The 25746-nt window shown below is 35.1% G+C and overlaps 1 protein-coding gene across 2 annotated transcripts in view; it reads left to right on the top strand.

Annotated features, from left to right (window-relative positions):
- The window catches only part of LOC101894271 (phosphatidylinositol phosphatase PTPRQ), a 40368-nt gene that overhangs the window by 4821 nt on the left and 9801 nt on the right, over window positions 1-25746 (top strand). For both annotated transcript variants that reach the window (XM_005185015.4, XM_005185014.4), the window contains exons 2-9: window positions 19084-19284; window positions 19353-19494; window positions 19563-19669; window positions 19774-20049; window positions 20119-20301; window positions 21627-21782; window positions 23552-23836; window positions 23930-24357. In XM_005185015.4, coding sequence (XP_005185072.1) covers window positions 19158-19284; window positions 19353-19494; window positions 19563-19669; window positions 19774-20049; window positions 20119-20301; window positions 21627-21782; window positions 23552-23836; window positions 23930-24357 — 1704 coding nt within the window. In that variant the 5' untranslated portion in view covers window positions 19084-19157. The remainder of the gene's footprint in view (window positions 1-19083; window positions 19285-19352; window positions 19495-19562; window positions 19670-19773; window positions 20050-20118; window positions 20302-21626; window positions 21783-23551; window positions 23837-23929; window positions 24358-25746) is intronic.

Genomic DNA, 25746 nt, shown 5'->3' with positions numbered 1-25746 from the left:
TGGTCGTTGCATTACTTTTTTGATATTATATTAAAATAAGGTTTAATGTAATAATCCGTATTAATCAATACCAACTACAAATATACGTTGTTATTAAAGAATTATTGGCCCGAATTTGGGGTTTAACTCATTTTGACTTTGACTTTCATTCTCCGAATCCACTATCAGGAACATTTACGTACATGTGTATTGGAGTTTTGGGGAACTGTTGATGTTATCGTCCACTTCGGTCTGTCTAATTTTATTCTGATGTCGTTATTTTGTTTTTGCTTTTGTTTTCTGTCGTTCAGATAAGACAACGTGAAGTGGCGTAAAATCAGGTGTAAACAGATAATTATTTGGCAGCACGCAAAATAAATTATTGATTGTGATGTGATGAATTAGGTTATGTATTGGGGACAGTATGGACTCAGACAGAGTTTACACAGGACAAGGATATGTATGTTCTGTTCCAAGATCGACAAGAATATGCATGTTTTGAAATCATTTGCGCCATACATTTATAAGTATTTTTTTAGTAACAACCACATACAGGGTGAGATGAAAAACTGCAATCAACTTCATACTGCTGTCATTTCTAAGCCACTCGTCCGACTCGTCATTATATTGTTTAAAAGCGTACAAAAGCATTTTGGTGAGAATTTTCCAGAAAAAAGTTATTCCTGATGGAATTCAAGCTTGATAGTGTGATTTCTTTATATTTGGCTGGAAAACCACAAGTGGCAATCGTTAGAGAACTCCAGCATATAAAAGTGAATAAATATTTTGTGTCTCATACCATCCCTCGTTACCGTGATACTGGTAGCGAAGCCCGACGTTAAGGAAGTGAACGAAAGAAAACAGCAACATCAGCAGAAATGGTTCGAAAAGTAAAGAAGCGACTTGATCGAAACCCAAGTCGCAGTGTCCGAAAAATGGCTCGTGAACTGAATATATCGCAATATTCCATTCGACAAATATTGAAAAATGAGCTCGGGGTAAAGCCATTGAAATTCCAAAAATTGCAAGAACTCACACCGCAGCGGAAAGAAAATAGACTCAAAAGAATAAAAGAGTTGCTTCGTTTGGCCGAAAGTGGTGAACTGCCGAATTTGGTTTTCTCCGATCAAAAAACATTCGTTGTCCAGCAGTTTGTAAACAAAGAAAACGATCGTGTTTACTTGCCTTTACTCAGCACCATCGCACTCAGCACACGCCACCCAAGAATGGTTACAAAATGAGGATCCTCGCTTCATTTCCAGCGCACAATGGCCACCAAAATCTCCGTTGGACCGTATTGTGTCTGGAGTATTTTGGAAAGCAAGGTTGGCGCTTAAAAATACCAAAGTGTCGATCACCTCAAGCAAGCGCTTCGCCGGAAATGGGCCAATATACCGCAGAGCAACATTCGGGCAGCGTGCGACGGTTTCATTGGCCGTTTGCCATAATTCGTGCCAAAGGTGACCAATTCAAACAATTCTAAAATTTGATGTTATTTCCGATATTTTGTGCTTTTAGCAAGACTTTGTTGCTGTTTTTTTTTTTTTATCTCACCCCGTAAATAATTTTCGGTGTCTTCGACGTTGCTAAGGTATGTCAAAATTTAATATACCCTCTATTGTATGGTGGAAGGTAAAAAATAATTTCGGTTTCTTGAGAAAAAATTATTTAAAAATTCATGTTTAGTTCTTGAGAAATAAATCTTTGAAAATACACGCTTATTGTCTTCGATATTCTTGGGGGAAATTCTCTAAAAATCCACGTTTATTGAGCTTGAGATCCTCGAAAAAAATGTAAACCCACGTTTAGTGGTCTTGAGGATAAATTCCTTAAAAATCCACGTTTATTGTCCTGCAAATCCTCAACAAAAAATTCTTCAAAAATCCACGTTTAATGGCCTTGAGATCCTTGTGAAAAAATTCTTTAAAAAATCCACATATATTTATCGCAAAGCTAATACTTTCTTGCAGGTTCTGGAAGAGAGCACCAAGTTAACATTAAATAAGTTAAAAAGTACCAGTCGAATTTGCCGACAGATAAATATGGTCTTTTCCAGAACCTGCAAGAATCTACCAGTTTGCAATTGTTTTCGATATCATAAATGAAAAATCGGTTATCGTGGTAAAAACTTTTACGTTTTGACAGTTCTGAAACATATCAATACTCTCAGTATTTGGACGTTCCACTTCAGAAGGGGTGGGCAGATGAGTTCCACATTCGCACCAGATCTAACGTAGGTGTAAATATTGCGTTGTGCGAATTTAATAGAAATATTTGTAAACACAATAAAAATTAAAAGTTCCAAAATAAAAATAACAAATTCAAGTCAATTTAATAAATTAGTTGACGAGTTGGGAAAACATCTGCCTCTTGTAAGGGGATTTCGTAAAGTTACCGTTTCAAATGAGCAATGGGAAAGTGTTTACCAAGGGCTAAATGCTATTGGGCCACCAAAAAGATCTAGTGATGGGTGGCAAAAGGTAAAAAAAATTATATCTTAGGAAAATAAGTTGTTTGACAAAGTTCTTCGTATAGGTTTGGCGGGACCTAACATGTCAAGTTAAAATAATTTGGTTGCCAACAAAGCCGAGTGTACGGCTACTAGAAGTGGAATATTTAAGCGGCTGACACTCAGTCCCTTAGAGGAAGCTGTGACTAATCTGCTCCGATTCCAGAAACGAATAAATCCTGAGGGCGCAGTTGAGGGATTGCAATGTCAAAGTCAACACCAAGAATGCAAGCTTTTAGCATAGCATAGCATTTGAAATGGCAGACAGATTTGTCTATACGACGACGTTGACCTGCATAGGCAACCTTTGTCATAAACCATTACAATACTCAAATGCGAAACATGAATAAAAAATTCGGTGAAAATTATAGCTAAAATTATCAAAATACCGAATATTGGAAGGTACCGTTATATTGGGAAGACGTGGACCTGCACAGACAATTTTCTGTCATAGGCTGTAGTATCCATTACGAACTTCAAATATCAAATTTGATTTCCGTTTAACAATGTCGCTTAAATCAGCAAAATACCGAAAATAGGGAGGTACCATTTGAGTAAACATTTATCAACTTACTAAATTTCGTTCGGAAACTAGAATGATTTCCACAAACGGATGGACGGACGGCCATCGCTAAATCGACATAGAGTTGTATCCTGACCAAGAACATATATACTTTGTGGGGTCTAAAATGTATATTTCGATTAGTTACAAACGGAATGACAAACTTAATATACCCTCCATACCATGGCGGAGGGTATAATAAGATCCTGTAACAGATCTATTAAATTGTATGGTATTTTACAAGCTTCGGGAAATGAGCAAAAGCGAATAAGCGCATTTCTTTCGCACAGATTCCCCCGTTCGCAATCGAAAAACGGACGGATAGTGTTGAAAGCGTGAAAAATGTAATCTTTTATTGTCATTGTTTCTCGATGACACCGCAATGAAATTGTCAGCCGAATGTCTAGCGATTAGAATGACAACCATTAAAAACATTCATCAATTTCTTCGTTATCGTTCTGGTGGCAGTAAATTCTTCCATGGCTTTTATCAAAATTCAGTGAGCGCACCGAACCATTTGTATGCTAACAAAGTTATCTCCAATCAAACCACTGTTTGGATTTGATTTATTCTGAATGACGATTTGAACTGCCATTGTTGACAATTCAATTTCATTAACGATAATAATAACAATTATAAAATGCATCATGAAAATTACTCCGAAATCAATGGGCATTAAAATAAAATACCCAAGTAATACCCCTTGATAAGTGTCTTCTAACCGCATTTTGTGGGTTTACGGAATGATGGCCCAATGAATGGGGTGCCGCCACAATTTTAAAAGTTTTGTAGACCGTGGTATTGATAAAGTAATTTTGTATACAACAGAGCTATTGAAATGTTTACCCTGGTAATTAGGAAATTTTTAAATTTTTTTTTTTTAGAAATTGACTGGTCACACGCCATTAATGCATTAACATTATAGAGCACTGAGATACAATATTTTATCCGGATTTAGTTTATTCAACCAGATTTACTATATCTCAATGGATGTTCTTATGACAGGATTTATTTTAAATCCCGTGCGGTATCTGAGATGAAAAAAACTGGAACCAATTTCAGACTGCTGTCATTTCTAAACGACCCATCCGATAGCTGTTGAAATTATTCCAGTGACAGCTCATTATATTGTTTACAAGCATACAAAAGCATATTGGTGAGAATTTTCCAGAAAAAAAAGTTATTCGTGATGGGATTCAAGCGTGATAGTGTGACTTCTGGAAAACCACAAGTGGCTATCGTTAGAGCACTCCAGCATATAAATGTGAATAAATCTTTTGTGTCTCGTACCATAGCTCGTTACCGTAATACTGGTAGCGTAGCCCGACGTCAAGGAAGTGGACGGAAGAAAACAGCAACATCAGCAGAAATGGTTCGAAATGTAAAAAAAGAGACTTGATCGAAACCCGCGTCGCAGTGGCCGAAAATGGCTGGTGAGCTGAACATACCGCAATATTTGATTCGGCAAATATTGAAAAATGAGCTTGGCGTAAAGCCATTGAAATTCCAAAAAGTGCAAGAATTTACACCGAAACATAAGGAAAATAGACTCAAAAGAGCTAAAGAGATGCTTCGCTTGGCCGAAAGTGGTGAAATGTCGAATTTAGTTTGGTGGTTTCTGATAAGAGAACAACAGTTGCTCACCAGTTTGTAAATAAACAAAATGATCGTGTTTACTTGCCAAAGAGGTCAGCTGAAAATGAACACCTTCGGTTAGCCACCAGAACTCAAGCGCCGACCATGGTGATGGCCGCCATAACAGCCGATGGTCGCTCTCCGCTCGTATTAATCGACCATGGCATCAGAATAAATGCCGAATATTGTCGCGAAATATTCTGGAGGGTGTTTTAAAGCCTTAGACCCGCAAACATTTTGGCCGCAGACCTTGGACATTCCAACAGAACTCAGCACCATCGCATATAGTACGCGCCACCCAAGAATTATTACAACATGATCATTTCCAGCGCAAAATGGCCACCGAAATCTCCGGATATCAATCCGTTGGACTATTGTGTCTGGAGTATTTTGGAAAGCAAGGTTGGCACTAAAAAATCCAAAAGTGTCAATCACCTCTTCGTCGGGAACGTGCCAAAATACTGCAGAGCAACATTCGGGCAGCGTGAGACAGTTTCTAGGCCGTTTGAAGGCCACAATTCGTGCCAAAGGAACCAATTCGAAAAAATCTAAACCTCTTCCAAAATTTGATGTTATTTCCGAAATTTTTTTCTTTAGTTAAATAAAATTTAAAAAAAATGTAAAAATTATGGCGTTTGACTTTGTTGCAGATTTTTATCTCACCATGTATATACTAACGAAATGCATCCCTGAGTTTATGCACTGGTACTTAGACAGACTCCAAAGTCGAAAAAGTTTCCGCCAAAGATTTGTTTATTCATGAAATTCTAAGTCGATTAAATGATGGTTTATTGCGGATGGTTGATATAGAAAATGAGATATATCGGTTAACGTTTTGGTATAGCCCTATATAACGGTACCTCTCGATATTCGGTATTTTGATTATTTTTGTCACATTTTCCCGTGGATTTTTCTGAAAACTGGTATTTGTAGTTGGTAATGGGTTCTAGCTACGGTGGCGGATCATTGTATATAGGTCCACGTTTTCCTATAGCCCCCATATAACGGTATATCACGGTATTCAGTATTTTATAATCCTAGATACATTTACCCACGAATTTGTTTCAAATTTGGTATTTAAGACTCGCAAAAGATAAAAATGCTTGTAGTATAATATTGTCTACATAGGTTCCCGTTTTGGTATGGCCCCCAGATAACGGCTTCACACACTTTAAGTTTTTTTTTCAACGTTTAACTGCATTATCCAAACGCTCCTAATGGCATTTGTCTTTTAAAATGGAATAGGTTTGAATCCACACACTTTTTTACAAAAAAGTTTTCTTAACCAATAGTGGAGGGTATTAAAAATTACACCCGGCCGAACTTAATGTTTATATCCTACACCACACAGTGGTAAGGGTATTATGTCTTTGTGTATTTGTTTGTAACATAGAGAAGAAAGCGAGATAGATCCATAGTTAATTTTAAGGATCTTCATAGAATCTTTTTCTGTGTCGATTTATGCATGTCAGTTCGTCGGTGCCTCTGTCCGTCCGTCCGGCTGTTTGCCCATGTATTCTTGTGAACAAAAGGCAGGTCGCATTTATTATTCGATTGAGTTGAAATTTTGCAAACAATATTTGTTTTGCCCAAAGACGAACCCTATTGAAATTGGTAATAATCGGATCAGATTTAGATATAGCTCCCATATATCTTCAACCGATTTCGGCTTAATTGTCCACCAAATGACCAATATAAATCCAAATGATCTGAATTTTGGCACATCCGACCGATTTCAGCCTAGAAGCAAGTAAATCAAATTTGGTGGAAATCGGTTCAGTTATAGATACAGCCCCCATATATATGTTTTATCTGATTTGAGTTTTAAGTCCCTCAAATTCGTAATATACATTCGACAACAACGATTTTTGGCCCCAAATATCAGATAAGCCCAAAATACCTCTGCCTTATTTTATCAAGATCTGATGTTATCAAAATCTGTTCAGATTTGGATATAGCTCCCATATATATGTTCAGGTTAATTGTGCACCTGTCCAAAAGTCCTGAATTTTGGTACATCCGACCGAATTAGAACCAAGTACATAAAACTTGGAGAAATCGGTTCAGATATAGCTATAGCTACCATATATATGTTTCATCCGATTTCGTGTTTAAGTCCCTCACATTTGTAATATGCACTCCACAAGAATGATATCTAGTACCAGATATCAGATACAAAGCATCAATACCAGTTTCAAATTTTATCGTGATCGGTTCAGATTTGGATGTAGCTCCCATATATATCTTTAACCGATTTCGGTTTGAAATGACCAGAATCTTGGCACATCTGACCGAATCCAGTCCAGAAGGAAGTACATCAAATTGGGTGAAAATCGGTTCAGGTATAGATATAGCTCCAACATATAGGTTTTATCCAATATGGGTTTTAAGTCCCTCACATCAGTAATATGCATTCGACATCAATGGTATTTGGTACCAGGTATCTTATAGAGCTCGGAAATACCGTCGCTAAATTTCGGGACGTACGTTTCTATTTTGCGGAACTCGGGTTCGATATATATTTTTTTAATAATCCTTCTCGAAGTGATATTATGCACTCTATAGCAATTTTATTTGGTATAAAATATTTAAATGTCTCCGTCAAATTTAGTGAAAATCGGTTCAGAATTGGGTACGCCTCCCATGTATTAGTTCCCTCTGAAACCAAACTATAACTGCTCTAAAGTCAAATGTTGATAAGTGGTATGATCTACTCCAAATAAATATTTTTGTTACTGGAGCTCTACTAAATACGCATAGTGGTGTAGGCCATAATATAGCCGGCCCTTCCGAATTTTGACTTTTCCTTACTGGTTTTTCACTTGTTTTCTTTACAGACTGTCATCAATGTGAAAATTTGAGATATTTTACACTGCATCATTGTTGGCTATTTTTGCATTTTTATTTGGTTGTGCTAGCATCGCATAATCGACATTTATATCCTTCAATGGTAGAAGAAAACAGATAGTCGCATCGGGACAGCTGCTGGGACAATGAACTGTCAAACTAATTTTGGAATTGAAAATGTTGAATGAAAAATATTTTTTAATTTTAAAAAGTTTTGAAGAACGCGGATTATAATAACCTCCGAATGACGTCGTATAAGAAAACATATAAAAATCTACTTATATTTGAAAAAACATTTAATATTTTTTGACATATCAATGTTCCCAAGCAGTGATGCGTCTACCTGTATTTTTCTATCATGTATCCTTCTAAGTGTTAACTTAATAAATCTGTTTAAAACAGTGACTTAACTCCTTAATAGTATAAACGCGCTATAAGGGTATGAATAGGAAAACAAAGCGAAGACAGAACCCATATTGAGTAAACATCGCTTTTTTTAAAAATAAAAAAATGGATGAAAAAGATTTTGGTAGAGGAAGATTTGGTAATATAATTTTAGGGCGAATTTATATTTATGCACAAGGTTATAGACTCCTAGTACTTTCACCGGAATTAGTAAACCCAGTGGACTTAAATTGCCAAATCCATTGCATATGCGTCAAATAAATCTTCATAAACGAGGTTAAACCGCAAAAAATACTAATGTAATCATACTATTAAAGTATGTTCACACTTCCTAAATCCAGTAGATTTAAACTATCAATTCCATTGCGTATACGTCGAATGAAATCGACTGTACTTCGTTTGACATTTACGCAATGGATTTTACCGTTGAAATCGTTCGAATTTGTTATGTCTGTACGGTTTTTCGGGATATAGCTGTCCGCTAAACCGATTAGTCTAAATCTGGGCATATTTTTAACGCTGATTGAACTGTTTAATGAATTTCAAAGATTACTTCTTCCAAAAACGTAAAAACGAAATGATGACAGTTTCAATGTATTTCAATCTCAATGGTTGTTTTTCGTTATGCCGACGACCTGTTTAATGGACCTGCAATGATTGTCAGCATCTAATTTATTATCCCAGAGAAATTAAGATTATTGCGGAGTTTCACACTAATGCTAAGTTCACATGTCACGTGATTCGCTCTCTATTCCTTGTTAGACCATTAATTAAGAAATATCTGCTTAATTCCCCACACAAAATTTGCTGAGCTCATTACTCTCAGAACTAAGATGAAATGTGTGTCATCCGTAACACGAGTTGAAATTTCCACAGAAAACTGGAAACAAAAGAGACAATTGAATTGGCAGAAAAAAATGTTTGACAAGTGTCTCTCCAGCAGAACTTAAAAATAGAAAAATACAAAAATATGTTCAAAATGTCAACATTTACAAAAAAAAAAGTTGAAAACATGAATGAAAATTGTAAAATTAATGATATAATAAATCTTTGGGGAAAAACAATAATTTCTTCTATTCAAATTAGTGAGAATTTCATGTATTTTCGTATAAATTGCCATTAAAATCAACAAAATCTATTAAAAAAGGAATTATTTTACTATGATTTACGAATCGTGTACCTATACGGATTAATTCGTGTACCTAATTCTGAGAGCGAACAACATGATTGAAAGTGCAATGAGAACATAGCATAAAAGAGGACTAGAATCCAAATGTTATTAATATCGATTCTCCAGATCTATGTAGACATATTTTATCGGAATCATTCCCATTGTATTAATATTATCTTAATTTTTTTGTCGGCCTTTAATAAGTCATTAATAACATCAGCCATAAAACGTCAAATACAAAAGGAAAAACATGCGGAGTGACGAACACGATTGATAACAACTAATGAAATAATTATTCCTATATCCTATGGCAAATTACACAATAAATCTCTTTGTTGTTCATGGGAGTGGGTATATGGGTTTGTGTTTCCATGAATCCTCGTTTAATGTTCTGTTTTTTATAGACACATTCGTTGATAAATCTATGGGCGGTCCGTCTGTCCACCAACCATCTCCTTGCCGATAAGCGTACAATAAAATTTGCAATTATCTCCAACGCCAAGATATGAATAGCATTGGACATCGGGGAGAGAGTGAATAAATAATAAAGTGATAAAAATGGAAAAATTCTTACACCGCATTTACACTGGATAAATTGTATGGTTTAAAAATACAATCTCCATCATTAGAAAAAATTAGAGTGTTCTTTGTCGAAAACTTAAGGTAGCATTTGCAAAATAATTAATAATGTATGGAGCGTGGCTTGTAGATCTTTCTCATATTAATACCATTCACAATGCATTTATTGTATGTTTCCCACTATCAAATTTATTTTAATTAGTATTCCAAATGACCGACTCTGTAATCAGGTAGAAAAAATCCAGTTCTAGCCGAATAACAAGCTGGATTTACAAAAGGTTACTCGATTGCAGACAATGTTTACAGTTTAGCATATATAGTAAGCCTTACGCATCATGAATGTAAACAAGTACAGGGTGAGATGAAACATATCGCAATATTCCATTCGGCAAATATTGAAAAATGAGTTCGTTGTAAAGCAGCAGAAAAAATAGACTCAAAAGAGCTAAAGAGGTGTGGGCCGCCATAACAGCCGATGGCCGCTCTCCGCTCGTATTAATCGACCGTGGCATCAGAATAAATGCCGAATATTACCGCGAAAATATTCTGGAGGGTATATTTAACCTTGGAAATTTCAACAGGACTCAGCACCATCGCACTCAGCACGCGCCACTCAAGAGAGGTTACAAATTCATTTCCAGCGCACAATGGCCACCAAAATCTCCGGATACCAATCCATTGGACTATTATGTCTGGAATATTTTGGAAAGCAAGGTTGGCACTAAAAAATAACAAAGTGTCGATCACCTCGAGCAAGCGCTTCACCGGGAATGGGCCAAAATACCGCAGAGCAACATTCGGTCAGCATCTTACGGTTTCATTGGCCATTTGAAGGCCATAATTCGTGCCAAAGGTGACCAATTTGAACAAATCTAAACTTATTTTAAATTTGATGTCATTTCCGAAATTTTTTGCTTTCATTCAATAAAATTGAAAAGAAAATGTAAAAATTATGGCGTTTGACTTTGTTGCAGTTTTTTTCTATCACCCTGTATTCCAAGAATATTAAGGATTGCAATGTGAAAGCCAATTAGAATAATTTCACGGATTTCTAAAGCCAGATGCGAAAATACAGGACATGAAAATATACCTTATGTAGTCTAAATCAGGAGAATACCATTTTTAATTTTTTGGGAGAATGCTTCATTCTGACAGAATTCAGAATGAGAATTTTCGAGCTTTTATACCCTCCACCATACTATGGAGGGTATATTAACTTTGTCATTCCGTTTGTAACTCCTCGAAATACTCATATTAGACCCAACAAAGTATATATATTCTTGATCAGCCGATTTAGCGATGTCCGTCTGTTTGTCTGTCTGTCTGTCTGTCTGTCTGTCTGTCTGTCCGTCTGTCTGTCCGTCTGTCTGTCTGTTGTAATCACGCTATCTTTCGAATGAATTGAGATAGATGGCTAAAATTTTGCACACATGTTTATTTTTCCAGTAGGCAGGTTAAGTTCGTAAACGGACCATGTAGGTCCACGTTTTCATATAGCCCCCATATAACGGTACCTCCCTACAATCGGTATTTTGATGATTTTAGCGACATTATTCACGGGAATTGTTTTAAATTTGGCATTTGAAGTTCAAATGGATACTACACCGTAAGACGGAAAATTGTCTGTGCAGGTCCACATCTTCGTATAGCCCCCATATAACGGTACCGCCCGATATTCGGTATTTTGATGATTTTAGCAACATTATTCACCGGAATTGTTTCAAAATTTGGTATTTGATACTACCACAGCCTATGATACTACAGCCTATGACAGAGAATTGTCTGTGCAGGTCCACGACTTCATATAGCCCCCATATAACGGTACCTCCCTATATTCGGTATTTTGATGATTTTAGCAACATTATTAACCGGAATTGTTTTAAAATTGGTATTTGAAGTTCGTTATGGGAACTACAGTGTGTCACAGAAAATTGTCTGTGCGGGTCCAGGTCTTCGTATAGGCCCAATATATCAGTACCTCCCTATATTCGGTATTTTGACGATTTTAGGTACAATACCCACCGAAATTGTTTGAGATGTGGTATTTGAAGTTCGTAATGGATGCTCTTTGCTGGTCCAGGTCTTCGCACAGCTCCTATATAACGGTACCTCCCTATATACGATATTTTGATGATTTTAGCTACATTATTCACCGTTTACTTCAAGTTTCGAATTTGAATATGGTAATGGCTTATGACAAACAATGCCTATGTATGTCCACGTCGTATAGACCCCAATATAACGGCTATATTCGGTATTTTTAAAATTTTAACAGAATTTTTTAAGGATTTTATTTTTTTAAAAATTTTCAAATTTGTTACAAATGGTGGAGGGTATTAAAAGTTCGGCCCGGCCGAACTTACTGCTTTTTAACTTGTTTGATCTAACTTAGACAAAAAAAGAATATTTCACATAAACAACAAACATTTATTTTTTATTACAAATTTTTAAGATTCTTATTATATTTTTAACACAAGTTTGGCAAAAAATTTTATTTGGTATTTTATAGGTAGATTAGCAAACGATGTCATATTTTAAACCATACTTTGTACAATTGAAAGTATTTATAGTGTTTAAATAAATTCGATTTCTCAGGTTGTTTTTAAAATAACTCATAAGACTTAATGTTGAAATGTTTTGCTGACAATAAACTTTAAGGTTTCCGGGAAATAATCAATAAGATAATTTGTGATTTGTGTTCCCTTTTTCATAATTGTCCTCATACATCATTTTGAAGCGCATTAATGTTCAGGTCATTGACGGTAGGCAATCCCATGCACCTGTATGCTTAAATGTACAAAGACTTTGTTTACACCGAATTTCGATATGAGGGATTTTCAATATTTCATAAGGACATATGTACATATATTGTCATCAAGAATCGGAAATATAATGAAAAAAATGAATTTAGCACATATGAATACCTTCCGAGGCATATACGTATGTATTTGATTGTAAAAAAAAAACAATAATGGTATTCGAATTATAAAAAGAATGTCAAAATACTTCATATACTTCGATAAGATAATAAGGGTAAACGTCTTTGTTGGCTGTTGATTAAAAATCGAAAACAAGAAATCATAACATTCTTAAAATTGAAATTACCACTCAACTTAGCCCAGCTGGATTGATTCATCGAATGTCATGCCAAACAAACAAATTTACACAACTGTCTGGTGTTGTTGCATTGGGTGAATTGTTTGGATTTAAATTGAATTGAGTAATCAAATTTGTGGACGATAGGATTGATGTGAGATACATATGGATGTAACAGAAACAATATTCGGCTTCCGAAATAAAATGAGATCAATGCCAAAAGGAATTACATTTTTTACGGGGCTTTTTAAAAAGAAGATAGAAAACTATACTTTACCCGTAAAAACTAGTAAAACTTGAAGAGGCAAATTGAAGAGAACACACAAATTTAAGAGAACACACATAAATAATAGGTGGACAAGTACCCAGTCAGCATTTTTTGAAATTTTTAATCGCATTCGAGTCTTTTTTGATCCGGTCGCGCGATTAAAAATGTGGAATATGCGAGCATTTTCTGATCATAAAAGACACATTTGTCGGGAGAAAAACGTGACCTCCCGCGACTCTTCTTAATAAATCACATATGAGTCTTCCTCTAGATTAGTTAAGAGTCTTTTTCGACCATTTTCTGATCGTTCTACGAGTCGTTTTCGAATCGTTTTCTAATCATTTATTGTGCTAAAACTTTTAATTTGTGAATCTTTTTCGAGTCTTTTTTAACTCATTTTTGATCATTTATGAGTCCTTTGTGAGTCATTTATTAGTCTTTTAAGTGTCATATGTCACTCATATTTATATTCATTTACGAGTCTTTTTTAAGTCGCCTTTGTCTTAAATTCGAGTCATTTATGAGTCCAATATGAGTGTTTACGATCCTACGAATCTCGTACGTGATTTCTAAATATTGGGATGTACCGTGAAAAAAAGAATTTGTTTATATTTGTTTATAAAATAGTTTATTTAAAATAAAAATAATTCAACTTTTATAATTATAATTTGTACTAGTTCATTTTCAGGTGTATTTTAGTAAATGCCAGTGGTAAAAAATATAGTAAAAACTTAAATAAAAAAAAAAAACCAAAAAAAAAAATAAAAAAATCAGGAACTTCAATCTGATCGTTTTCTTTTTGTAACCCGGTCTCGAGCGTGAACAAAATGTTTCTGAAGGATTGTGTTCATATCCTTGTCGTTACTTGTGTATTTTAGATGACAAATATCTGAAATTAAATATGTACAAGTCTGTCCATTTTACTAATTCTTTATATACGTGTTAAAAACACAAACTTACTTTTGATTACTGTCACTAAATAACACTTTTCTGTACTTGGCTTTACACTGGTGCCCTTCCAGCTGTATTGGCAGGCTAAATTGTCAGAAAAAATCTTTCGAACGGCAGCCCGAAGGAATTGAGGGGGTCCTTCACCGCCGGTTTTTGCAATAAATTCTTTTTGGAAATAGATTATCAAAAATTATATAAGTATTAATATATTGCAAAGTAGTGAATTAATCAATCAAAGACCCAATTTTGTATACTTACAATTTGTTTAAGTATCGTTTCATTTTACTGCACCAATTCATTTTTTGCCATCCTTTTTATTTTAGCCTTTTCTATTTTTTTAAATTGGCTTGCTGACATTTTTTCTTTATAAAAACAATAAATAAATAAACAAACATATAGATAAACGTACACTTTTTAATATTTTTTATCACTTTTTAATATTTAACACTTTTGCTGTTGACGCTTCCACGCACTTTTTATAAATGACCAATAAGTCAACTTTTTTATAGCCACTCCAGAAACGCAACAAAATGACCCGTTATGCATAGAAAAACAAGCAGCATTTAAGCACTTATCTGTGCGAAATATGATAAAAAATACATCACTTTTCAAACAGCTGCATGATCTTTTTAAGACTAATCATTTTTCAATCTGTACATGATCGCAATATGATAATAAACAACGGAAAAACAGTCACATTTTGCATATCCAAATGATTGATTTTTGATTACCATACATTTTTTTTTTATAAAATTAAATGAACTCTTTTTACTCATTAAGGGGGGTCACTTTCGAGTCGTTTTGTGATCGTACAGGTGAGTTAATAATTTTTTGATCACCAAAAGGACTCGAAGAAGATTCTGCGAAGTGATTTTTTTAAAAACAATTTTCATGTGCAAGCTGGGTATAATCACTTTTCAAACAACTGCATGATCTTTTTAAGACTAATCATTTTTCAATCTGTACATGATCGCAATATGATAATAAATAACGGAAAAAATAGTCACATTTTGCACATCTCAATGATTGATTTGCGATTCCCCTACATTTTGTTGCTGTATTTTGGTTGACCTCTTTTTACTCATTAAAGAGAGTCATTTTCGAGTCGCTTTTCGATCGTATACGTGAGTTAATCATTTTTTGATCACCAAAAGGACTCGAAATAGACTCACCGAAGTGATTTTTTCAAAAACAATCTTCCAAATGCTAGCTGGGTATGCACGCTAGCGTTGCTGTCTCTTATTCTCTGTCATGGTTAGAGCATCAACAAACAGACATATACGAATAATTTTCTACAATTGTTTTTATAAAACAACTAGGTAAACCCGGTGCGCTTCGCTACCCCATTTGGTTTTATCGGTCATACATATCGTGTTTGGTGCATAAAATATTGCCAAATCGGAAAATGTATGTGGGAGTTATATTCAAATCTGAACCGATTTTAATATAATTTGGCAAATTTATTTATATTCCAAATATCGTTACCCGATCCGAATGTCATTTGTACCAAATATCTAAATCTGAAGTGATTTTAATATATAATACACATTAATATATTTTCTGATTAAATTCAGTCAATCATTCCAATTCACTTCAGAATCGAACATACATATCGTGTTTGGTGCATCAAATAAAAGAAATCGGTCGATAATATTTATGGCAACTATATCCAAATCTTAACCGATTTCAATATAATTTGGCTAATTTATTTTGGTTCCAAATTCCGTCACTCATTCCAAATTTCAATGGAATCGGATATACGTATCGTGATAGGTTCATCAATTATGTGAAATCGGCCGAAAATAAATATTTTTTTTACAGATTTATATAGCCTATGTTTCTTTCGGGCGATATTGTAGTGCGCTTGTAAATTTTCAGGAAAATTTGGGCCGCGATTTTCCTCTTTTATAGATATAGATTTCGGCCTGCTACCGAACGGCAAGAATGTAACAGTTTGCGATAACCGATTTTCCCTTTATCATATCGCACTTGCATCTTAATCGAAGAACTCCGTATTTGGTTGCGTTCTCTTAAATTTTCACTACTTGTTCGGTTAACGGATTTCTGTAAACATTTCTCGAAATGTTGAAAGTAAAAGGTTCTTGCACATAAAGAAACAAAGATCTACCTAAAAATTTGGCTGAATAAAAAATAGTATCATGATTGATATTTATACCCTACACCACAAGGTGGTCAGGGTATAATGTCTTTGTACATTAGTTTGTAACAGGCAAAAGAAAACAAGATAGACCCATAGTTCCTTTTGATGATCTGCATAGAATCACATTCTGAGTCGATTTATACATGTCCGTCCGTCCGTCCGTCTGTCCATGTATTATTGTAAACAAAGTACAGTTCGCATTTATTGCCCTATCCAGATGAAATATTGCACAAATCATTTGTTTGGCCCAAGGACGAACCCTATTGAAATTGGAGATAATCAGTCAAAATTTAGATATAGCTCCCATATATATCTTCGTCCGATTTGCCTTTTATTGTGCACCAAACGTGTAATATCAGTCCCAATAGTTTGGAATTTTGCACGTACGATCAGATTGGACCTGAAAATAAGTATGTTAAATTTGATCGAAATCGGTTCAAATATAGCTATAGCTCCCATATATATTGTTCATCCGATTTGTTATTTTTGTCCTCCGCAGCCGTAATATGCACTCTGTAACAACAATATTTGGGAAAATATATCAAATACAGCTCAGAAATACATTTGCTAAATTTTATCGAGATCGGTTCAGATTTGGATATAGTTCCCATATATAACTTCGTCCGATTTACCTAAGATTGTGCACCAAACGTCTAATATTTGCCCAAATTGGATAAAATTGTGCACCAAATGGGCAATACAAGTCCGAATTGAAAAGATACAAATGCTTCGGCATATTTAGTCCTTTGAACTTTAAATTATAAATTTAATCATAGCGTGTATGTTTGAATTCTCCCATAAAAACTTTTAATTGTTATGCGCAGCTCTACTAAAATAGCAAAGTGGTGTAGGGTATTATAAAGTCGGCCCGCCCGACTTTAAGACTTTCTTTACTGGTTTTTAGCTTAGTTTCGAGGCAAAGTAGTTCACTGAGAGTGAGTTTTACAATTCGCTCTATTACTAGTATTTTTTACGGAATAGATATTTTCTAGCCACTAAAAGTCGATAAATAAGAACAATAATTGTGGCCAAAAATAATGCTTTTAAAGCCTACAAAATCTACCAAATATCGAGGCTCCATTATATGTAGGGTGATCATTTAACTTAAAAACTTTGCAACATTATGGCGGACAAATATTGACGTACTTAAGTATTATTTGCTAAATTGATATCAGTTTCTTCAGCTCAATAAGATAAAATGTGATTAAGCTTCTGTAAGATTTGGGGTAACTCAAGGTAGTGTAATGAAGCCCTTAATATTTACAATATACAGGGTGAGATAAAAAACTGCAACAAAGTCAAACGCCATAATTTTTACATTTTTTTTTTTAATTTTTATTGAATGAAAGCAAAAAATATGGCAAATAGCATCAAATTTTAAAATAAGTTTAGATTTGTTCGAATTTAGCTCTGCGATATTTTGGACCATTCCCGGCGAAGCGCTTGCTTGAGTTGATCGAAAATTCGGTATTTTTTAGTGCCAAACTTGCTTTCCAAAATACTCCAGAAACAATAGTCCAACGGATGGGTATCCGGATATTTTTGTGGCCAATGTGCACTGCAAATGAGGTGAGGATCCTCATTTTGTACCATTCTTGGGTGGCCCTTGCTGAGTGCGATGTTGGAATGTCCAAGGTCTGCGGCCAAAATGTTTGCGTGCCCAAGGCTTTAATACACCCTCCAGAATATTTTCGCAATAATATTCGGCGTTTATTCTAATGCCACACCATCACCATGGCCGGCGCTTGAGTTCTGGTGTCCAACCGTAGGTGCACATTTTCAGCTGACCTCTTTGGCAAGTAAACACGATCATTTTGTTTGTTTACAAACTGCTGGATAACGAATGTTTTTTAATCGGAGAAAACCAAATTCGGCAGTTCACCACTTTCGGCCAACCGAAGCAAATCTTTAGCTCTTTTGAGTCTATTTTATTTCTGTTGCGGTGTAGGTTCTTGCACTTTTTGAAATATCAATGGTTTTACCCGAGCTCATTTTTCAATATTTGCCGATTGGAATATTGCGATATGTTCAGCTCACGAGCCATTTTTCGGCCACTGCAACGCGGGTTTCGATCAAGTCGTTTCTTTGCTTTTCAAACCATTTTTGTTGCTCTTGCTGTTTTCTTCCGTCAGCTTCCTTGACGTCGGGCTACGCTACCAGTATCACGGTAACGAGTGATGTTACGAGACACAATAGACTTATTCACATTTAAATGCTGGAGTGCTCTAACGATTGCCACTTGTGGTTTTCCAGCCAAATATAAAGAAATCATACTATCACGCTTGAATTCCGTCACCAATAACTTTTTTTTGGAAAATTTTCATCAAAATGCTTTTGTACGCTTGTAAACAATATAATGAGCTGTCACTGGAATAATTTTAACAGCTGGCTCAGAAATTACAGCAGTCTGATGTTGGTTGCAGTTTTTCATCTCACCCTATATGTATTTATTTGGCAACCGAATTTGAAATAATTTTAAATTAATAAATTTAAATTATTAAATATTTTTTATTCAAAATAATACACATACATACACAAAATGTATATGTTTTGACAGAATAAAGGCACCAAAGAAAAAGATTGTATTATGGGGTTCTACCTTATGCAATTGTGTCATGCTCTGCGCTACGAATTATCGAAATTCTACGTTAGTTAAATAAATTAACAATATAAATATTTTTAAACGTCATAAATTTTAACGTCGTTTTCACACATTTGAAAAAAAAAATGGGTGAAAGAAAGTAACAAAAATTGATAATTTCATAATTCATCTACTTTATAATCATGACTCAGATTTTCATGATTTCTAGAATTATTCAATTTAAAATTAAAAATTTCAAATTATTAAATTTAAAAAAGATCTAAAAAACGTATGCAATAGTTCTGGTAATAATGGTTTTACATTTGTTTAAATTTTTAGAATAGCTGCTACGCGATGTTGCTGAATTGTTCAGTTTGATTTCTGTTTCAAAGAAGTGACATGAAAATATCGATATGACGAAAAAGTTTCATCTGAGAAGACGTTGGAAACCACCGTTCCATGCATGGCAGCTATTCCTGGTTATTTTATCTCACTCATTATTCCAAATTTCTGCTGAAGGCGGTGGCGAAGATGTTACAGGTATGTTGACATTTAAAAAACAGGCCCGAAATAAATGTTCATAATTTGTTTGTTTCTTCCCATTCCAGTTCCGCCAAAGATAAATGTTGAGACGACTTCGTTTAGTCTAAAATTTTCAGTTGATGATACGGAAAACTATGTAATGCAAAATGTGACCTGTAAAAATAGTAAAACTAGTCTTGAAACTGTTGGAAACGAGGAATTCATCTGGTAAGATAAACACAAATACAACCATAAATAGCTTGCATATTAATTTTGAATTGTTTAACTTGTATCAGTGAAAACCTGGACCCCTGTTCATCGTACATTGCAATTGTTACCGTAAAACATCTTACCGAGGAGACGCCATCAATTGTGGAATTGACTGAGAGTACAGACTACACAGGTAATAATAGTAATCCGTAAAGAGAGTACTAAGATTGATTTCATTAGCAACATGAAGCATTTTATTTTACCAATATTTCATAATCAAAACATAAATTGTTTCAGCACCATCTACAACTATTCAGACTATATCTCCGTCGCCGGAATCAATTAACATGACATGGCAGTCTCAACATCGAACGTGCATTTCAAATTTCCTCATCGAGGCCAAATCGGTAGACAATTCATTGATCTTTAAGTGGACGGTAACGAATGATATTACCTTCCTACTAATGGAGGGTTTACATCCCTGTCAAGACTATATCATCCAACTGAAGACAAATGACATCAACAATAGTTTAATAGCAACCAGTACAGCGAATGCCAGCACCGAGTACATGGGTAAGTTGGATACTGGTTTCTTTTTTTATTTATTTTTTTAATCAAACTATTGAATCTTTGTTTCATCAGAACCGGGTAATGTGACGTTAACCATTGCCAACAACTCCCATGCAGACACAAAAGTTACCTGGGATCTGAAGTCCCCAGCGACTTGTGTAAATTTTTACTATCTCAAATGGACACTTTTGGACTGTGTCCCCGGCGACGCTGGCAACTTTGTTGAGGTTACAACGATAATTCCAGAAACTGGTAGTGAGTACTAGAACTATAGTTATTAGCCATTGTTGTATTTTGAAACCAATCGCATAATCGAAAAAATGTACACTTCTTTCTGTGAGAATAATAGTGCGTTTAAATACCAAATACTATCCAGATTAACCCACATTATCAGAATTTATTGCTCAATACCTATTTATTCCACCAGATTTACCATGAAAAAATAGATCTTCTCACGACCGGTGTAAAATCTAAATACCATCATAGACAAATGAAGATATAGACAACGAAAAGTTAATTTTGTCTTTTTATCCAGGTGGCTCTCATCATGTTTTGCATTGTCAAGATGCTGATTTCCGCGTTCAACCCACTCGGCTTCGAAAACACATTTCATCGTTTTTCAAGAATTTCACTTGATTAATCCGGAATTTTTCGATATCATCACGTACTTTTCACATTTTTTCTATTATGGAATAATTTTCAACTGACAAATATCCTTCAGTTCTTGTTATTTTTAACTTTTGAGAATTAAGTGGCTTCGATATTCCCACTCCAACCCCTAAAACGATATAGACGACATCTGCTGATTCGATTTTTTTCGAAGATGAACGGTGGGAGCATCTCGTTGCCTATATTTTCAATTGTCGATAATACTATACGCAGAGGCTTTGTTTACATTTTGCATTCGAACTAAGAACAAAAACTCTAAATTGGAAGATGCATTATTCTTTTTGCAAGCCGTCACCAATGTGCTCATACCTATTTTTATACCCTCCACCATAGTATGGAGGGTATTTTAAGTTTTTCGTTTGTAACATCTCGAAATATACATTTTAGACCCCAAAAAAGTACATATATTTTTGATCAGCATAAAATGCTATGTCGATTTAAAGATGACCGTCCGTCTGTAGAAATCACTCTAGTTTCCGAACGAATTGATAAAATTTTACTCAGATAAAATAAAATAAATGTTACTCAGGTTGATAAAATTTTACTCAGATGTGAGTTTGTGCTGGACTTTGGGTATTGAAAATGGGCTATATAGGTTTACGTCTTCGTATGGCTCCCATGTAACGGTACCTCCCTATATTCGGTATTTCGATGATTTTAGCGGCACTATTTATCAGAATTGTTTAAAATTTCGTATTTGCAGTTCCTAACGGAAAATTGTCTATGCAGGTCCACGTCTTCGTATAGACCCCAATATAACGGTAACTCCCTATATTCGGTATTTTTATGATTTTAACAGTATTTTTCAACGTTTTTTTTAATTTCAAAATTCGTTCCAAATGGTGGAAGGTATTCAAAGTTCGGCCCGGCCGAACTTACTGCTTTGTAATATTTTGTTTTTATTTTTAAAGGTAACAAGTGCGAAGCTACAAAAAATATAACGGATCCAACAGCGAAAGAGTACACAATAACAGGACTTCAAGGATGTGAACTTTATGAAATTGAATTTTTCATAAATAATGTGGAAACGTCCAAGACTAAAATGACATTTATGTCATCGGAGAAAGGTATGTAGATCTATGCAAAAAAATGTAAATAGGTCTCTGAGAAAAGGAACAGAATTGGCATTTGTTCCATCCCGCATGTAATGATCACAATAAGTCATGGTTCAACATTTGTTTCTCATTTTTTTCTAAGATTCATATTTATTTATTATATAATTTGTAAATAAATTTACAAAGTATAGTTTAAAAGCTTGATCAGAAGATTTATATTACGTATGCACTTTCGAATATCATACAAACATGCAAATATATGTACATCATATCCATTCACCATGAGCTTCGGCTTAGCGACCAATGACATTCAAACATCACGTAGAAATGAAAACAGAAAAGGCGTTGGGTACTATTTTCTATACTCAACGCCTTTTCTGTTATCTAATAGCTAATGAGAATTATGGCTAAATAGAGGGGCATATGAAAAATGGCAGGAAGAATGTCAATTTCTACCAAATAAAAGGTTTCAGGACCCAAAAGAAGATTTCAGGACGATGGTATACAAAAAAGGGTTTATGAATTAATAAATAACCGATTGAATTGAATGAATGTCATTAAGAAATCCCCTTACCAACAACAGTACCGAATCCCTAATCTCAGTACTAACGCATGATGGACGAGACAGTTGTAAAGGGAAAATGCAAATATTAATGGACACCACCTGAAATAATTCGAGAGCTGCCCGGGTCGACTATTTCTATGTGGGAGCTAATAGTGAGCTGTCATTATCATACATATACAGGATGAGATAAAAATAAACTGCAACACAGTCAAACGCCATAATTTTTCAATTTTTTTATTTTTATTGAATGAAAGCAAAAAATGTCGGAAATAGCATAAAATTTTAGTATAACTAGATTTTTTCGAATTGGTCAACTTTGGCACGAATTATGGCCTTCAAACGGCCAATGAAACCGTCACATGCTGCCCGAATGTTGCGTTGCGGTATTTTGGCCCATTTTGGTTGCCATTGTGCGCTAGAAATGACGCGAGGAACCTCATTTTGTAACCGTTTTTGGGTGGCACGTGCTGAGCGCGGTGGCGCTGAGACCTATTGGAATGACCAAGATCTGCGGCCAAAATGGTTGCGTACCCAAGGCTTTAATACATCCTCCAGAATATTTTCCCAATAATATTCGGCATTTAGTCTGATGCCACGGTCGATTAATACGAGAGGAGAGCGACCATCGGCTCTTATGGCGGCCCACACCATCACCATGGCCGGCGCTTGAGTTCTGGTGGCCAACCGAAGGTGCACATTTTCAGCTGGCATCTTTGGCAAGTAAATACGATCATTTTCTTTGTTTCACATTTAAATGCTGGAGTGCTCTACCGATAGCCACTTGTGGTTTTCCAACCAAATATAACGAAATCACACCATCACGCTTGAATTCCATGACGAATAACTTTTCTGAAAAATTCTCACCAAAATGCTTTTGTATGTTTGTAAACAATATAATGAGCTGTCACTGGAATAATTAATTAATTATATTTAGCATATGTTTAATTAATTATAATTATTCCTCCATGCTTTATATTTTTTTTAGTTTAGTCTTCTCTTGTGCACTATATTTCGTATATTTTTATACATGGTTATAATTATATAATGACATATGCCATTGGTAATGGTCCAGCTGACTTTTCATTACAACGTAAACTGTTATTAATAAATCGAAACATTAGTGACTTTTAACCATTGCGTATGCGTAACAACACCGACACTTGCCATTGTATCTAATGCTTTATCTCGTCAAACGGTAAATAATATTTCATTTCAGTTCCCGGAATCGTTACAATTAGTTCCAGTGATACCGGAGGTACCACAGCCAACATTTACTGGAATCCACCGGTACTGAATCCGAAATGTGTTGACTATTACATTGTGGAATTCATTGGACCAATTGTACGCCCCATAGCATACGGACCGTTTTACATTTCCGATACGAGTGCAAATTTTGATAGCTTGGAACCCTGTGGTGAATATAATTATACCATCGTGCCAAAGTCGTTAAATGGTTCACATGGCGAAACATTTACGAACAATTTCAAAACTTTGGAAGGAAGTATGCAAAGCAACAACAACATTTATGCTAAGTGTAATTTTGAATGGTAATCCCCCATCTCCTTTCTTCTGTGTGTTTTTTTTTTTTTCTAAGGACCATCTGTTGTGCGCAAAAAGGAAATTATAGCTCAACCATTTTCTCTTGACATATCTTGGGATCCGCCCGAATTTGCCGATTTATGTGTCACTGGCTACCGTCTGTCTGGCTGGGATGATGAGGATAATCAAGTTTCCGCCTTTGACCAGAAGACCACGAAAACAAGTATAACCATTGAAGGGCTAAAGGCATGCGTCACATACACGATTCAGATAATTCCCACCACCAAGTCCATGAACGATGGTGAACTGCTGCACATAGAGTGCGAAACCAAATCAAAGGCAGCCGAAGCCCCAGAAGTCGATGTATTGGCTGTATATCCGGATCGTTTCGCCATTAGCGCCCGTGAATCGGATAAGAATAATAAATGTGAGACTATTTTTGCACGGATTGTGTGTGAAGCGCGTAGTGAAGCACCGATAAAGGTAAATTTTGTGATGTTTTGAACATTTTTAGAAAATAAGTATTTCATAATTTTGCATTTATTCACGACAAATTGTCTTGAAACAGAGTTGCATTTTACCATCACATACACAATGACATGAGGTGAATGAGAATTATATATTAACACAATAAATAAAGCAGTTATATGCAAAAATAGAATGATGATGTAAATCTACGTAAAAGGTAGTACCTATTACGGTATGTACGCAGCCCTTATCAGTGATATGTATATGACACCTGTCACATTACACCAGACAGACCTAATCAATACTTGAACTCTATTTCCCCTCTTTTGAAAACGTTTCCAAAACATATACGTCAGCATTATCCAATACACAAGCTACAAATCTTAAAGACAACCACCAGAAGGCATGAATTTTCTTAATGATAGTTTTTGATTTGCAATTCCAAATGTTCATATTTTTTATTGTTTGTTTCTGTCGAAAGCCAGCAAATTGTCCCTTTTGTACCTAGACTTTCATGTGGCATTTGCATATTCTTTAATTTTTTCATTGTAACATTTTAATGAAAATTCTTAAAGGTTTCCTCTTAAAAAATAAACAATGGCTATTCTTTATTGCTAGTTCTAGTTGATGCGGTCAACCTAGTCAAAATAACGATGCTGGCATTGTCCGTCCATCTGTCTGTCTGACTGGTGCGCACGATAACTCTCGAAGGGAGTGTCCGATTTGGTACATCGTAATAGTATTATCAAACTTAGATCAAGTTCGGAGATGGGCAATATCGGTCCACTCCCTCTGGTACCTCCCCTATAAATGTTCAAAATTTTCACAGAAAATTATTTTCCTTGTAGAACAGTTTTGTAAAAACTTTGCAAATCCCAATATTTATATCAGTTCTAGGTCAGGTGCGAAAATGGAAAATATCGGCCCAACCCAACATGTACCTCCCACACAAAGGGTTAAAATTTGGAATTATTATACCTTTTATAAAATGCGAAGTAAGCATCCGATTATCTTTAATTTGAACACATCACAATATTTCTATCAACACATAATCTGGTGTGAAGATGTAATATATCAGACCACTCCTTCTGGTACCTCCCCCACAACGGGTCAAAATTTTGAATAACTATGAAGCTCATAAAACCCGAAATGAGCATCCGCTTATTTTCGAACTTAGCACATCCTAATATTTCTGCTAAAACAAGACCTGGCGTGAAGATAGAATATATCGGTCCACTCCTTGTGGTAGCTCCCGGGGGGTCGTTATATGGGGGATATACGAAGATGTGGTCCTACATGGCCCATTTTCAATACTAAAAGTCCTGCATACGTTCGGAAGCTAGAGTGATTTCAAACTTAGCACATCCCAATATTTTTGCTAACACAAGAGCTGGCGTGGAGATA

This window comes from Musca domestica, unplaced genomic scaffold (assembly GCF_030504385.1).
Source record: "Musca domestica strain aabys unplaced genomic scaffold, Musca_domestica.polishedcontigs.V.1.1 31, whole genome shotgun sequence".
Lineage (NCBI taxonomy): Eukaryota > Metazoa > Arthropoda > Insecta > Diptera > Muscidae > Musca > Musca domestica.
The sequence above is the reverse complement of the archived record's forward strand: the minus strand, read 5'-3'. Positions and strand labels throughout refer to the sequence as shown.